This window comes from Ceratotherium simum, chromosome 2 (genome assembly GCF_057802395.1).
Source record: "Ceratotherium simum simum isolate JZ-2026a chromosome 2, ASM5780239v1, whole genome shotgun sequence".
In the NCBI taxonomy this organism is placed as follows: Eukaryota; Metazoa; Chordata; class Mammalia; order Perissodactyla; family Rhinocerotidae; genus Ceratotherium; species Ceratotherium simum.
Window position 1 is genome coordinate 52775657 of NC_141901.1, and position 17058 is coordinate 52792714.

The window sequence follows — 17058 nt, forward strand, 5'->3', positions numbered from 1 at the left end:
TGCCCCTTACTAGCTGTGCAATCTCAGGTAAATTACTTAAGTTCTCTGTGTCTCAGACTCCTCAGCTGTGAAATATGAATACTAATGCTACAAACCTCATAGAGTTGATGTGATTAGGAGATGAGTTAAGATATGGACCTGCTTAAGTACAGTAGCTGTTGTGTAGTGAGCCCTCAACAAATATTAGCTGTGGTTAATACTGTAATGAGGGCATGCTGGGGAAGGATGCGAGAGGCATGATCACATGGGAGAATCCGAGAGGAAGAGAAAGGAGCGCTTCCGAGGCCACAGAGTCAGAATGAGAGAACCGTTGATAGCATTGAGGCTTCTCAGGTGGCAGGTTCCTGAGATGATGCTGCACAGAGCAGGCTGAGCCACCAGGAAGTGGCAGTTGTTGTTCTTAGTGTTGAATGGCTCCATGACTGATACATGTTAAACTCTTAGAACAGCACTCAGTAACTGATAGCTGTTGTTGTTATTTAGAGAGAACCCGAGTCCTAACGTTTCCCGTAAACTAAGTCCCATCCAACATTCTAGATACATAATTATGTGCATTGAGAGCAAGCTGAGAGAGAGGGAGAGTTGCACAGAGGCAGAGAAAAATATTTTTAGATGGAAAATGGTCATTAGCCGGGTGTATGAAACCATCTGTGGCCAAAATCCACTGAATTGATGAGCATGCTGCTATCCCGTCTTGACAAGGAGGAGCCATTTTGAAATGAGTTGATGCAGACAAGGTTTTTAGGACATCACTGTCTCCTTTCTGTGTTAACCAAATGATGCTTCTAGCCTAAAAAGAAGAATCTGAAACCTAAGAAACAAGTGATGACATTGTCAGGGAATTGTTGGTAGCTTGTCACCTGGAGATCACTGGCATCAAAAGGCCCAGCTATTCATGATAAAAATGCAATTTCAGTGTTTTCTCTTTTTCAAATCAAGGTGAATAGGATTCAGAAAGCGTGGGGGGGTCTGGGAAATAGGTCATACACTTGTCACACAGGCTGCTGTGGGAGGGCGAGGGCTCTACAAAATTCCAAAATTTAATTCTTGGAATTAAAATGTGACTCTCAATTAATTTATTCATTCAACAGCTATTTTTTGAGGGCCAGGTCAGAAAAAGGATGTGGTATCCCTGGAAGCCACAGGTGGCCTTATGGTGTGCAGAGTATAACAACCAGATTTGGGATTGGATTCAGCAGACCCAAGGAATTTTGCCACGTGTAGAATTTCTTCTGATTTTTCCTTCAGCTCCCACAAGCAGTGCTCACCGGGCATTGGGCTGAGTCACGTGGCCCAAAAGGCACAAACAGGAGAGAGGCCTCAGGGAGTGGAGCTGCTGGGCAGTTTGAGGTTGTTTTTGCTTTGAGCTCTGGGATTCTGATAGCCTAAGAATGGAACGTTGTACAAATAAGCAAATTTTCTTGGGAGGGTCATTATGTCTGAAGGGCAACGATTGTTGCCCGAGGGACTTAGAGATCTTTTTTGCAGCAGAGAGCAGCTCTGTCCTCGGGCCCCTGTGCCTCTGTCCACTGCCCCCGGCCTCCTCAGGAGCACCCTTTTCTCCTATATTCCAGACTCGCAAGAGCCCTTTCTGAGGATGTGCAGCATGCTCTCATCCGCCTGACCTTGGGAGAGCCCAGCCCTGTGGTGGCTTCTTGAATGTTGAGATGTATTCCCAGCATGCATCTCTAAGCAAGGATGGGCAATGGCAGACAGCCAGTCCAGAACTTCAGATTTGATTTGCTCTCTCTTTATCCACTCGTCCAACAAACTGGTCAAGAATTCTGTCTTGTGCTGGGCATATTCTAGGTAGGATGAATAAGATTTGTTCGTGGATTTAACATCTACAGAGAGAGACATATATGAGAACCTGCAAAGATACAAAATGGAAAAGAGCAGACTGGGTCAGATCACCGTGAATTCTCATGTGGCCAGAGTGTAGGATGGATAAGGATCCAAGTGGGCCCAGGCTCTAGGCTGTGACTCCAAGCAGAATCTGTGTGCTGCCTCATGTAGCTGTTGGGAGGTAGTGAACACTGTGAGCAGGAAATCAGTGTAATAAGGTGGTCTCCCCGTGAGACGTTCTGTAAGGGAACTGAGTAAGGTGTGGTTGCTGCTGCCTTGTGACCTGTTTCAGTGGGCTGGTCAAATAAGAGTGTGGGATGGGGTTCGGGGCGCCAGGCCTGTGAGTCCTGCCTGGAGCCATCCTGCCTTTCTGACCCCTACTAGTAGAACAGAAATATAACACTTGCCTTATCTAATGAGGTTGTTTTGAGGAGCCAATGAGATGATGGAAATGAAAGAGCTTTGAAAAATAAAGAAATTTTTTAAAACAATAAGGTGTTTCAGCAGTGGGGCCAACAATAGTATTATTTTTAATATGGTATCATTTCTCTCATTACCACATCCATTCTCCATGAAATTATTCTTTTAGAGAAAAGGAAAAGGGAGGAAGTGGCAGAGCCGGGACTGCAGGAAATAAACAAATACCTGCCTCAGGACTGTGGAACAGGGCTTCCCCAGCCCTGAAGGGCTCCGAGAACAGGCTGGGCGTCGCAGGAAGCAGAGCAGGCTGGCCTGCGGCTTTGTCTGTGTCAGAGAACAGACAGATCTGCCCACAAACCACCGTCAGCACCCCAGAGGGGCCCCCGGAGGCACCCTGCAGACCAGGCCTAGGGTTTCCCCACAGAGGTGGGTCGCCTGCTCCCCACCCTCTCCATGAATGGGAGTGGTTTCCAGGTGACTCATATGAATAAAATGCAAAAAATAAAATAGAGGCGATCAGCATTATTTTAAGCGAGTCAAGGGCCAGGCCCGTATTATGTTCTAACTTATCTCAGGATCAGAAAAGGAAATAAGAAAAAGCTTGGCTTTTTTTCTCTCAGAACAAGAACGTTTCTGCCCTTTTCTTCCCCTGTGAGAACAACTGTGCCTGTGGCTTGACTTGGGTAGTAAGAGAAATTACCACCCGGGTTCAGGCTGCTCTCACTGCTGGTGAGGCGGGAGAGGGGAATGGCGCTGAGCCAGCTTTAGAGGCAGACAGGTATTTTTATCCCAGCTCTATGATCTTGGGCACATCGCTTAACCTTTTGGCACCCAGTTCCTCTGTCTAAAAAATGGAGATGATAATGGTACCTGCTTCATGAAGATTAAATTAATAAATCTGTGCCAGGTGCTTAGAACAGTGCCTAGAGAAAATAAGCCCTTAAAAAATGTAGCTCATATTATATTAATAATAACATTATTTGGTGTACATTACCTTATCGCCTCCCTTCGTTGGCTATTCTCTTGTAACACTTACTGCCTCCTGTGTGTCCAGTGTATACAGTGTTTCCCTGTAAAGTTTATAGTTCACACGAAACCCTATTGCCTTATTGCTGTGTCCTCCGCCCCTATCCTTAACCAAAAGCCTCCCTCTTCTGTCCCACCCTCTCCCTGCTTCCCCATCTGTACCTGGGCAGGTAGGTCATCAGCCCCCTTTCCCTCCCAGACTCTTTTGTCCTCACGGCCTCTCACAAGATGGAGACAGCCGTTAATTCCAGGGTGCCGTGGGAAGCCAGGGGGCTCCTAGGAAGGCTGGGTTTGTGTCCCAGCTCTGGCACTGGCTCCTGACCACCACTGGATGGTAGTAATACCCACTTTATAGGGGTGGTGGAAATCTGACAGATAAAGTGCCTGGCAGGTAGGAGGCATGTGGAGATGATGAAGAGCCTGAGCTGTGGGAGTGGGGGACACGCGGTTTCTCGTCCTTGCTTGTCCTGTGACCGAGTGCGGGTCCCTTCACCTCTGCAAGCCTGGCTTTCTTTGTTCGCTGGAGATAACAGTAGCCCCTACCTCTCAGGATCCTTGGGCAGGTAAAGTCAGGTGTATGAAGCGCTCAGCAAGAATTCAACAGCAATTACCCATTCTATTATTAACAACCAAATGCTCTGCATGTGGGACACTGGTGCTGGGGGAGACAGCTGACTTTCAGTGGTCAGCTCTCCTCAGACCTCTCCCTTGCAGGGCTCTATGTGCTGGTTGGAGCAGGGGCCCTGATGATGGCCGTGGGCTTCTTCGGGTGCTGCGGAGCCACGCGGGAATCGCAGTGTGTGCTCGGATCTGTAAGTGGGGCCTTGGGGGAGGGTACTGTTCTGAAGGGAGCCAGCCGTCTGGCCTCCAGTGCCAGCTCCTCAGGCCCACTGAGACCTTGGCACTGGCTCCCTTTCCCTGAGTCTCTGTTTCTCCATTTCTTGCATAAGAATAATATTACCTTTGTCCCTGCCTCATATGGAAAGTGAAAAAAATGAGATCATTCGTGTGAAGATGTTTTGAGAGGAAGTGCCTAATAATTTTTATGGGCAATTATGATTGTTCTTTAACAAAATAATATTTCACAGTGAGTGAGGCAGCTAAAAAATTGCTATAGGCAGGGGAATGCTGTTATCTACAAGAACAGCATTGCTGTTTGAGATCCATAACTTAACTAAACATCCTTCTTATGGTTTATTTTAACCAGCAGCCTCTGTTTAAAAAAAAAAAGAAAGAATTTCAGTTAACTGCTATACATCCAGTGCCAGTGTGACCTAAGAGAAACAAGGAGAAGGAGGAAGAGGGGCAGGAAGACAGAAAGTTCTTCTATTTCTCCATAAAGAGTCAGAAACAGCACTTTTATTAGGCAGCCTCTCATTCCTCATTGCAGTCTTTAAAGTTAAACATGACCGCTTCTTCTGATCTCTTCTTCTGTTACGTAAACTTTCTGACTCATTTCCTCAGCCCTCCATTCTTCCTCTCTCTCCCCTGTGGCTGAGCATCTCTCTCTCTTGTTTACCACTGAGCTTAGTTTGATCAGAGCAGACCCAAGAGACTGGGACAGAAATCTGTCCAGAAGGCTGCCCCTCATCCCCATTAACCCCTCCTCTGAGAAGCCTTTCCAGACCACATGGTCTCAGGTCACACCTTCTCCAGGTCCAGGCCCCACCAGTCACTCTCTCTCTCCTGGTCATATTTTCTGTCTTTCTAGAACCTTTTTTGTTCATCAGGTGCCAGGTACTGTTCTAGGGGGTGGGATTTCTGTATCACTATCTGAAATTGTCTTACTCACTTTTTGATTGCTTTACTCATTTATCTTATCTTTCTCTTTCTAATATGAGGTCCATGATAGGAGAGACATTGAGATCTATTCTTGTTCACCACTGTCTACCCAGCTCCGAGGATGGTGCCTGGCACAGAGTAGATGATCAATAAGCCATTGCTGAATGGATTACTCAGTGGATTAATGAATGAATGGACAAACTACAAGGGGACTAAGGGGACAAGTGCTTCCTACTAGATCAGTTCAAACTAATAACCTTGCCTAATGTTTTTCAAATGGAACTAGAATCAAAGAAGCTAAATAAATTGAAAAGGTATTGAATTAATGAAATTAGTATTTTTTCTCCTCCACAGTTTTTCACTTGCCTACTGGTGATATTTGCTGCTGAAGTAACCACTGGAGTATTTGCTTTTATAGGCAAGGATGTAGTAAGTAAAAATTACTTACAGTTTCTTTCTGTGATGGTTAAAGTGTTCTCTTTATGGCAAAGGATGAGACTATTGATACCCATAATGATATTACAAAACCAAATAATTCCCCCAATTATCATTTACACAGAACTTTGTAACCGAGAAGTATTGTAAGAAACTAAGCATGTGTGTGTATGAGTGTGCGTGCATATATGTGCAGACATTTTTCTGAGGAGATAGTTCATAGCTTTCATTAGATTTACAAAGGGGTCTAGGATTAAAAAAAAAAAAGATCTCTAGTTTAAGATTATCCTGTTTGAGATGGGGTAGGGATTAGATTGCAGACATGAGAAAGAGGGATGGGAAAAACATGCATTCTCATCTCTTATTAGATTGTCATTTGTCCTTAGGGCTTGGCCTAGGCAGACACCACGTCATCCTCAGAGACTAAAGCCTGACTTGCTGTGTGCTGGTGAAGTCAGTTTATTTAGATTTGTGCTCAAACTGTAGGTGTCTGGAATAGGTTATCAGGAGAACCGACAGAGGAAGTAGCCTTTTTAGAAGGTTAAAACACACTGAGTGAAAAGAAAAAGGAGGAAGAATGGAATCTTAAGTCTAGTATATTTCACATAAATTCCTGTGCAGTCAATATTGTGTTTATGAACTTATTATAGATTTAAAAAATGGTAAACATGTAGAATAAGTAAATATCACCTCCTTTGGAATTTTTCTAAAGTAGCTGATTATATTTGCAGATTAGAGGAATTGGATCTTGTGTCTTTCTGAGATCTCTATGGATTTGGGGTTACACACCTTTATACTAGAAAAAGCATTCTCTAAGTTTTTGTATGCTATTTGAATGCTAAAATAGTTTTCCTTGGCCATGCACACCTTTTAAACCATCTCATGAAAAGATTCGAGTACTTTTCGCCAGTGGGGTACCAAGAATGCGCAGGTCCCCACCCTGGCTGTGCATCAGAATCACCTGGGGTCCAGTTGATGCTGATGTCCGTTCAGGTTTGAGAACCTCCACCCTAAGAAATCTTCCTAGTGTCTGAAAATTATTCTTAGTCTACCCGTCCATCTTCAAAAGTATCTTAGAAACTCCAGAATCTGTAATCTGTTCCATATATGCAGAATTATCCTAAAATACAGATAAACATATGGAAAGGCTGTATTTTTGAAGGTAAGGAAGAAGGGGTTTTCCTTGATGAAAGGAGAGCATTTGACACTTCCCCTGTCTCACTGTCCCCATGGTCTTCCTGGTGTTTTTTCAGGCTATACGACACGTTCAGACCATGTATGAAGAGGCCTATAATGATTACCTTAAAGACAGGGAAAAGGGAAATGGGACTCTCATTACCTTCCACTCAGCAGTAAGTAACTTTACTTCTTCCTGAAAATCACATCTTCTAAAGATTATGCATGAGCCAGTTTCTCTCTAATCACCTGGATTAAAAATAAGAATCAATTCAGCGAAGCCTCGCAGCAGCACCGTATTTCCGCCCTTGTGGGAGCCACAGTTTGCATTAGGTGTTGAACTCAGAAGAGAAAGAGGCCTAACACACAGAGTTCACAAGAGGAAGTCAGGACATGTGCCCCAAAGAGACAAAAGAGCACGAACAAGAACACCGAGAAAGCAGCCCAAATAAATATCAGGTTCTTTCAAAGGGCAGCATTGTGGTGTAACAGAAACAACCATGACCTTTAAGTCAGCTCATTTCTAGCTGCAGCTCTGCCACTGGACAGCTTTGTGACCTTGAGCAAGTCCCTTGCCTCCCTGGTGCTCGCTCAGCTCCCTGGTTTGTAAAATGAAGGGGCACGTGAGACAGACGCTCCCTTTCTCCTGGAAGGTCCTGTGGGAATGTGCTGTCAGTGCAGTGCTCAGAGCTACATGCAGTTAATCAAGGAAGTCTCAGGAAGAGAGGGGCCAGGCCAGAGTCGTCCTTATTTCTTAGCCACTGTGATGTCAGAAGTAGCTATGAACTCCTGGGCCAAGTGTTTTCAGGTAGCCCAATTCTTATCTGTCACAGGAGTGTCCTGGAAGGTGCCAGCCATTGTCCTGCTCAGCCTCAGCTGCCCCAAGGACATCCAGGAGCACACAGGTTGCTTTGTCTTGGAAGGGCCAGCCCGAAGGCAGGACACCTGTGTGCCGGCTAGTCTTCAAGCCCTGGTCTTTTAGCCCCTGGGGTTTACTGTGGCCACTTCTCCTCTCCGTCCCAGACTGTCCCCGGTTAATGAGCCTTTCCTGAAGCTCATAAAACTTGAGCTACTCAGCAGATTAAATTACTCCCAGGCTGAAAGAAAGAATCTAAAGGCCCAACTCCTGTGTGAAAAACAGCAATTTACACAGACACCGTCAATTAGCTTCTTGCCTTGTTTGGGTTGCCTTGAGTCACTTCCCATCGTAAAATTGAGACAACTTTAGAGAAGTCATTTTCTTGTTTGGCTAGCATGATTGTGTGACTCTTTGCTCTCTTTCCAGAAACGGTGGTTTGGGTTGCAGTGACTGGGCCTTGTAGCTGCTTTGCTGTGTCTGCAAAGGACCCCCAGTCCTTAGCAGTAATGCCCAGGCTTGTAGCTGCTGCCTCTCCCTCCTGTGTCCTAAAAGCGTTTTTCTGCCTCTCTAGTTTCAGTGCTGTGGAAAAGAGAGCCCTGAGCAGGTCCGGCCCACATGCCCAAGGGAGCTTCCAGGGCACAAGGTAAGTTTCTCTGCCAGGCTTCCTCTCCTGCCTGTAGTATAAGCTGGTCTTGCCCTTGGGGTGGAGGCAGGTGACAGCTTCAGTTTTGGTCAAGTTTGCACGTTAGGAGCCTGTGAGACTGACAGGCAATCTGAGTTGAAGACAGAAGGGTAGGAATCCCAGCATACTGGTGGTAGCTGCAGCAGTAGGGGTAGATGAAACACCCAGGGCGAGTGTGTAGAATAAGGAAAGAGGTGGACTGAAAACATGTAAGGGGTGAGCTGAGGACAAGAAGCCAGAGCAAAACTGTGAAGGAAGAGGCAGAGTTGGGGAGAGTCAATGACAGTGGCACCTGGGAAGCAAGGGAGGAGATGGTTTGACCGTAAAGTCAATGATGGGAAGAGGATGAGGAAATGAAGGCTGGAAATAATTTGTTGGATTTGGTGCTTAGAAGATTGTTAATGACATTTGCCACACAGTTTCAGCGAAGCAGTTGGGGAAAGCATAAGTGCAGTGTGGGAAAGGAGGGGGGAAGTGTGAGAATGTGAGGACAGTGATAGTGATACTTCTAGGCATTCAGATGTGAAGGGATGGATGAGATTTTAGTTCCAGCTAGGGTCATGAATCACCCCATGAACACTTATTGAGTCCTTCTGAGTTGGATGAAATGAATAAGACACAGCCAGTTCCCTCGAACTGCTCACCATCTGACTGGGGAGACATGCAAGGAAGCACATGGTAGCACACGAGTAGAGGCTGCACTAGAGGGAGCACAGCAGACTCAGCCAGAGGCATAGGATCTGAGGGCTCATGGAGGCTCCCCTGACACAATTCTTAGGATGAATTTTGAAGGATGCTTAGGAGTTCAGTAAGCAAACAAAAGAGAATGGGGGTGCCGGCCGAGTGGCATAGTGGTTAGGTTCGTGCGTTCCGCTTCAGCAGCCCAGGGTTCGTGGGTTCGGATCCTGGGTGCAGATTTACTCACCACCCCTTAAGCCATGCCGAGGCAGTGTCCCATATAGAAGAACTAGAAGGACCTACAACTAGGATATACAACTATGTACTGGGGCTTTGGGGAGAAAAAAGAAAAAGAGGAAGATTGGCAACAGGTATTAGCTCAGGGCCAATCTTCCTAAAAAAAAAAAAAAAAAGCACAGACTCTAGGAAAAAAAAAAAGACTGACAGCCAGAGTTTTGACCTAACCTTAAAAAAAAGAGAAAGAGAGAGAGAGAGAGAGAATGGGTGTTCCAGGTGGAGGGGAAAGGGCAAAGGCATGGAGGCAAGGGAAGGTAGTTGTATCCAGGAAAGTGCCAGCAGCCAGGAGTGGCTGAAAGCCCTGGTGCCTCGGAGATGAGTCCTTTGAAGAGGAGGGACCTGTTCTTGAAGGGCCTTGAGTACTCTTGTGAAGCCAAACGTCTTGACTGCACCCTATATGCGTAGGAAACCATTGAAGGTAGAATCTGAGACGGGATTTGCCTTTTCCTGAGTTCGCTGTAGTAGCAGTGTGGAGGATTGATGGTAAATGAATAGCCTAGAGCCAAGGAGACCAGTTGGGAAGGCTACTATCCTCATTGTCAGCCAGGAGATATTTTATTGGTAAAAAGCTGGACCAAGCGGCAGGAAGGAAAGGAGAAGGCCACTTAGAAAGTAAACTCTTCGGGACCTGGTGACCAGTTAGATATGAGAAAGAGAGAAGAGGGTCTACTGGGTTTCTGGCTTCACTATCTGGATAGACGATAGTATCATTTATCGAGCTGAGGAATAGAGAAGGAGGAGCAAATTTTGGAGAAAAGAAAGTGAGTCCAGTGTCTAACTTGGTGATTTTGAGGAGCCTGTGGAACTTCCAAGTGGAAACATCCAATAGGCAGTTGGAAAATCTGGTTTGTGGCTCAGGGAAGACGTTTGGGCATCGGTACTTGATGGGAATCTGACACCTATAGATATGATTTGATCCATTAGATTTGGAAAAAAGGAAGGACAAGGATAGAATTCTGGGGAACAGCAACATTTAAGGATGGGCAGAGGAAGAGTTGCCAAATAAAGAAACCAGGAGAAGTAGCCAGACACACGTGTGGAGAGCCATGGGAGGGAGGAGGGAAGGGTTACCAGGGCCACATGCTGCCAGTGAGGTCAGTTCAACACTGATCCACTATGTACCATATACCAGACACTGCACATACAAGGATGAATGACACAAGTCCCTACTCTCAAGGAACTTGCAGTCTCATAGGGCAGTGAACACAGGAAAGGATAAAGTGCAGCCGTAGATGTTGCACAGAGTGTGCCAGGTGCTGTGAAAGCACAGAGGGGCACTGAGGTGAGGCCGGAGGCTGGAGGGATCAGGGGAAGGCTGACTGGAGTAAGGATGAAAACATGATGGTTTGTGTGGGGAACTAAAAGCCCAAGAAGGTCCACTAAGATAAATACTGAAAAGCTGACAAGATTGAGCATTTAAAAAAGTAACTGGTGACTTGGTGTCAGGGACAGAGTGAACAGAGCCCATGCTGCATGAAATGAGGTATAAGGAGGGAGGGTGCCCTTTCAAGTAGTTAGGCTTTAGGTGAAGGACAGGAAAAGACAGTTCAGAAAAGACAAAATCCAAATTACCATTAAACACGTAAAAAATGTAGGCAATTAACAGTAATGTCAGAAAATAATAGCAAATTAAAATCAAGAGACGCCATTGTTTAACCTATAAAATTGGCCAAGTTTTTTTTAATAGTAATATACAATGTTGGCAAAAATGATGTGAAATGAGCATTTTCGGACAAATTGGTATGAAATTTTTATAGATCAGTATAACTATGTAAGACTAATGGGTTAAGTATGTTCATCTAGAAGTAGTTGATCTAGAAAGTCCACTTCTCAAATTTATTTTAAAGAAATCGGAGATATAGACAGAGATATTTGAGCAATGATATTCATTGCCGTGTTATTTACAAGAGCAAAATACTGGATAGGCCATTAATATGTAACAATAGGGGATTGTCTAAATAAATTATATACCATCATATAATGAAATGTTTTACAACCGTTAAGAGTCACGACTTCTGGGGCCCAGCCCCGTGGCTGAGTGGTTCAAGTTCTGTGCTCTCCGCTTCAGCGGCCTGGGTTCACAGGTTCAGATCCTGGGGGTGGACCTACTCCACTCACCATCCATGCTGTGGCGGTGTCACACATACAAAAATGTGGAGGAAAATTGGCACAGATGTTAGCTCAGGGTGAATCTTCCTCAACAACAACAACAAAAAAAAGTCACAATTTCAAAGAATTTTTAAGGAAAGAACATATTTTTGAAGTTGTAATGTTAAGTTAAAGAGCACAGAGTTGTATATAAAGAGTGAACTAAGTGTGTGAGTGTGTTTGTGTTTAAGAATACACCAATAATGTTAGTAATTATCTTTAGTGGTGGGCATACAAATGTTCCTTATTTTCTTTTTTTTAACATCTGTTTTGCAAATTTCAACAGTAAGCACATATACCTTTTATGACTAAGTAAATCAATAACATGTTTTGTTAGTTTGTTTTTCACAAAAAGAAGCTGGCTGTGAAAGAAAGGAGGAGATATGGGCAGAGCTAGAGGAGGACAGAACTGGAAGAGATTTTTCTTGTTTTAGACTGAAGAACATGAGTGTGGTGTTATACGATGAGTGGAAATGTCAATAGTGAAGGAGAGGCTGAATGTATAGGAAGGAAAGAAGATAACTGACTGCACAGGCCTCCTGAGGAGATGAGAGGGAGTGAGACCCAGAGCCAGTGAAGGGATTAACTTCCAACAGAGAAGGCACTTCTTTGGCTTTGATGAGAGAGAAAGAAGTAAAGGGCGGTGCTGCCTCGTTCGCTTTGCGTGCTCCCTCCCTACAGCAGTGCCTGGCATGGAGTGCATGGAGCATGGAAGTTTATAGGTGAAGGAGAGGAAGGCTGGATGAGTTCCCATAGGTTGACTCCCATTTGCTCCAGTAGGTGAGGGAGCCACTATCTAGAGCAGGGGTTCTCAAACTTTACCAGAATGTGTTGTAATTATTTCTCTTGGGTCTGTGTCCTTCTCTAAACCTGGAGCCCCTGAGAGCAGAGGAAACCACATCTTATTATGTCCATGTCCACCATGCCATTCCAGTGACTGATGCAAGGTAGATGCTCCAGAAATGTTTGTTGAATGAATGAAGTACAATAGGATACATGAGGATAGTGATAAGGGTTTCATATAGCCTATGTGGGTATCAGAGGGAGCTGACCGGTGATATGCTGGGCAGCCTAAGGACAAAACTGGGTTGAGAACACACCTGTCTTAAGAGGACTCCAAATAGAAGCTAGAGAAACTAGTTACAATTACAAGTGATCTATTCTGCTCCCTGTCCAATTTTCCCCCATCCATGAAGGTTCTTTGAACCTGCCCTGCAAAGGTCTCTCTGGGGCACAGATGAAAGGTTAGAGATCCACTCAGCCCAGCCACCATAGACGAGAATGGTCCTCTAGCTCCCAACACTTGACTTTTCTTTGTTTAGTTTGAACCTGTACAGACTTTTTAGCTTCTTACTAGGTAATGCCTACCTTGCATAATAAATTGGATCAAGTATGTAGAAAGTCTTTTAAACTATAAATGACAATACAGAAGCAAGGGGCTATTATTTGGGGGATATTTTACTTATTTTTATTTGCTGAAAGTAAGAAGAGGCCCCCAATTTTTAAATGCCTCAGGTCCCAGAATAGCTTTCTCCAGCCAGGTTTCAGGGCTCTGAAGCAGCCATTGGCCTAAATAGGAAAATTCCACCAAAAGGAAAAGCTTGTATTTTTTTCCCCAAACTACATTTTTGCTTTAAGCTTGTCAGAATGATGGTATCTAAGGGAATCGTTTAAATATGAGCAGAAGCTGACATGGATTAACTCTCACAAGATGATCTGTAGAGAAGGAAATGATTGGATCAGGGACATGATTCATATATACCATCAGTTGTTATTCCTGATTTTTTTTTTTCCAAAACAGAATTGCATTAATGAAATTGAGACCCTAATCAGTGTTAAGCTCCGGCTCATCGGAATTGTTGGTGTTGGAATTGCAGGTTTCACGGTGAGAAAGTTCCAGAATTTGCCTTTTTTGCTCTATAAGAAGCCTTGAACCTATGCATCTTATTTCTCTTTGAGTGTGATATGACAGTATCTTAGGAGAGATTTCCCGTAAAAGAGTAAGACATTTGTTGACAGGACATCTTCTAAGAACAAAGCTGATTAGATACATCTATACTTAGTTCTCTAAAATATGATACAAACTTCAGCTTTAACCTAGTTATGACCTTGAGTTTATCATTGCAATAACTTCCCATTTTAAGGCCACCAAGCTTAAACTAGACAAGTGATTTTCAGTTTTGAGTCTCTTTCTACTGTTAGAAATTTAAAGTAACATATCAGGTGAATGTCTCTCACCTATGATTTGCATAGTGTAGTGATTAATAGTGCAATCTGGCTAATCTGGCATCACACTGTCTGGATTCAAGTCCTAGCTCCACTAACAAGCCCTGAGATGATGGGAAAGTTTCTTAATTTCTCTATGCCTCAAATCTCTCATCTATAAAATGAGGATTTTAATGTACCAACCTCATAAGATTGTTGTGAAGATTAAATGAGATAATACATATAAAGTAATATTAGGAATTAATTCTTATAAAGTGTCTGGAACATAGCGCTCAATAAATGCTAGCTCTCTATGTAGTCTGAGTGTTCCCAAACCCAGAGTCCAGGCAAAGGGAATAGCCTATGCGAAAGTGTAAAGCATAGTGCATCCAGGCACATGCAAGTGGCTCAGTACTTCTAAAGTACAAAAGAAGAGTGTGCAAGAATTGATAGGGGCAGAAGGGTATGGTAGGAGTAACAAGACATGACACTGGATTGGGTGTGAAGGTCCACGTAATTGAGGTCTTTGTGTGCCCTTTTGAGATACTGGGCTTCATTCTTAAGTTAGGGGAGACCCTGAGGGTTAGAAGGACCTGTGGTGCAGTGTGCAGATAAAGGTGGAGGGAAGCAAGATTGGAGTCAGGCCAGTAAAGAGGTGATTTCCATTGTCCAGGGGTTAAGTGATAATAGCTAATGCTAAGATAGTACCTACCCTCTAGCCCTCTTATAGATTAAGTCAGGACCTAAGCTAAGGCAGGGGCAATGGGAATTGTGAGGAAATCAATGAATTGTCAGTTCTCAGGGGACACACAAGCATCTTTCCTCTTTAGAGCACAGAGGGGTGGGGAAGTAGGTGAAAATACTATGCTGAGGACCTCTCAATCCAGAGACATCTCTCAGGCCCTCGCCACCTGCTCTGGGGCTAGCCCAATTGCCATTCTGAGGCAGAAGATTTGAAAACGGTCTGCCTAATAGTGGTATCAAATAGACTCTCTTAATTCTACAATCTTGATGGATGAGCATCCTAGAAGTGGTCACCCCTGATTCATGACAGTGGCAGAATGAGACTGAAAAAGTTTCTTTCTGAGAGGATCCCTTAAGAGTACAACCAGCATGAAGTAGGGGTTGCATCCAACCTTACAACCACGGTCAAGGCATGCCCTCTGTTGGCCATCCTGAATCAGCAACCCCAGAGTTTCTTTCTTTAATTCTTTTCTTCATAAGGTAAGAGTTGCACAGTGTAATCAGTTAACCAAATGTCCGTTAGGTGTCTCCCCTGCCACACACTCATCCTGAGTTCGGTCAACCAGAAGCTTGGAGCCCTGCTCCTGGCTATTCCATTACTCAAGTCTACCCCTTCCCTTCCAAAATAACTGATAATTCATGCCTTTCTCAATTTAGCATTTACAGATCCTGGTCTGATGTAGGATGGGATTGAGGAGAGGACCAGAGTTATGATACTGATTTCTTTAAACAAACACTGACAGTAGTTTATAAACATTGCACCCACAGATTGCATTCCACAGGCTCTGCAAAATTGTAGGGGAAATGATTAAGGACAAGAAGGATCTTTCGGCATCCTTCTACTCAAATCATATAAGTGGCTATTGATTTTGCCAAATATTTGGCTTCTCAAAGAAGTATCCAAGAGATAGAAGATGTCAGTAACACTATAGCTCAAACACCTCAGTTTATTCTTTGGTAAAACTATTGAGTTAAACAGTGAAGCATCATTTGCACTTAAAAATGGACCAGGAATGAAATGTTCCGCTTTTTAATATATTGTGGTCACTGTAGCAAAAATTCAAAGCTTTTCCAAGAATAGAAAACTATTTAGACCACAAGCGTATTTAAACAACTAGTGGTTATGAACATATTTTTCAAAGTAAATATACAAAAGAGATCTAGATTAACCTGAAATATAAAATTCCAAAACCAGTTTAAGCAGTGTTAATATTAAAGTCTTTAACCGTTAGCCATAATTAAGTAGCATATATAAAAATGCCATTTAAAACCAGTAATTATTGGTGATAATTATTTGTTAACTTGAGTTAGACATCCTGGCAGTTTGCTGACCTTTTTATCAGTTTTTATCATTTGAAAGTCATTAACAAGTGATTCCTTCTGTTTCAGATCCTTGGCATGATCTTTAGCATGGTCCTTTGCTGTGCAATACGAAACTCACAAGATGTGATATGAAGCTACTTCTACATGAAAATTACAATCTAGAGCTTTCATACAGATGTCACAGGAGCTGTCTCCTGGCTCATTTTTAATATTCAAAGGACAATAGGATCTAAAATAATTTGCTGTCAATTGTACATTTGCACATGTATGTATGTTTGGCTCATTACTGGTTTACCCCTTGAGTGAATGCCTGTGTATGTTGACTAAGAGCATATTCATGTGTGATCTGCCTGTTTCTGGTATGTGCATTATTCATAATGAAATCTGTTTGCTGGGAATTCCTGATTCTTGTAATGTGAGAGGAACAACCTATTTAACTCAGAAAAAGATCAAAAAGCTTTGATAAACTTTAAAAATTTGGCTATTCAAAAAAGTGATAACGGGTCATTTTCTCAGACTCTAGCCATGGAAAGTTAGATGCAGAGAATTCGGGGATTTCTAGTTAACAGAAGCAATAAGCTACAGGAATTGAGAGATCATGGTGCAGTGTTAAAATTGATTGCGTCTGAGCTGGGTGAAAAGGTTTCCTGGGATTTTTTTATATACATACTCTCCCCAGAATACAGTAAACCGCAGTTTTAGAACTAAACACATCTGTAAAACTAAATATAGCAGGGAAAATCTAATTTGAATGTCATACTTTCCTAGTATTTAAAAACAAGAAACTTCCCTCTGGAAAGAGTGGTCACACAGACAATCATGTGCCCTACAAAAGAGAATGTTTATAGGATTAAAAAATAAAAGTCTTTTAATAAGTTTTTAAGGAAATATTTTTGTTCTTATATAAAGACATTTAAATATTGCTTTATTACTTTCCTTTTCTGACTCTCCTCTGAACTACTGCGACTCTCACATCCACAAAAGGGCTTTTAACTCAAACTTTTGTGTTTCTACAAATGTAAGGATAAAAAGACTAAAGCAAGAGATCTGGCAGTTGCAAATTGTGGGAAAGAGAATTTTTACTGGCACTGTATCTTTGAAATACCTCATAACTTGAGTTTACATATTTTCCTAATATTTTGTATTTTTCTTATTTATTCACCTAGAAAATTCTTCTTCATAGATTAAGAACTACAGTTTTCACCACTTAAAATAAATAAAACAAAATCCTTCGTAATTCAAATATTATATCATGAACATCCTTGACCAAACCAAAATAAACAAAGAAAAGAATCTTCTCCTACTCGTGTACACAGAACAAAGACAAGCTAAGGAAACAAAAATACTTATACACACACAACAGAAATATGTTCTTTCTGTGAAGTCCCCTATAAAAATAAAATTTTCATGTTCTTTTATGGTCTTGATGCTTCATTTT

General features: G+C 42.9%; 1 protein-coding gene across 1 annotated transcript in view; it reads left to right on the forward strand.

Annotated features, from left to right (window-relative positions):
• TSPAN2 (tetraspanin 2) overlaps window positions 1-16508 on the forward strand; it is a 39989-nt gene extending 23481 nt beyond the window's left edge. Inside the window, exons 3-8 of the mRNA XM_004420626.3 lie at window positions 4006-4103; window positions 5428-5502; window positions 6762-6860; window positions 8115-8186; window positions 13150-13233; window positions 15687-16508. Of these exons, the coding sequence (XP_004420683.2) occupies window positions 4006-4103; window positions 5428-5502; window positions 6762-6860; window positions 8115-8186; window positions 13150-13233; window positions 15687-15752 (494 nt within the window). The 3' untranslated portion in view covers window positions 15753-16508. The remainder of the gene's footprint in view (window positions 1-4005; window positions 4104-5427; window positions 5503-6761; window positions 6861-8114; window positions 8187-13149; window positions 13234-15686) is intronic.
• The last annotated feature ends 550 nt before the right edge of the window (window positions 16509-17058 follow it).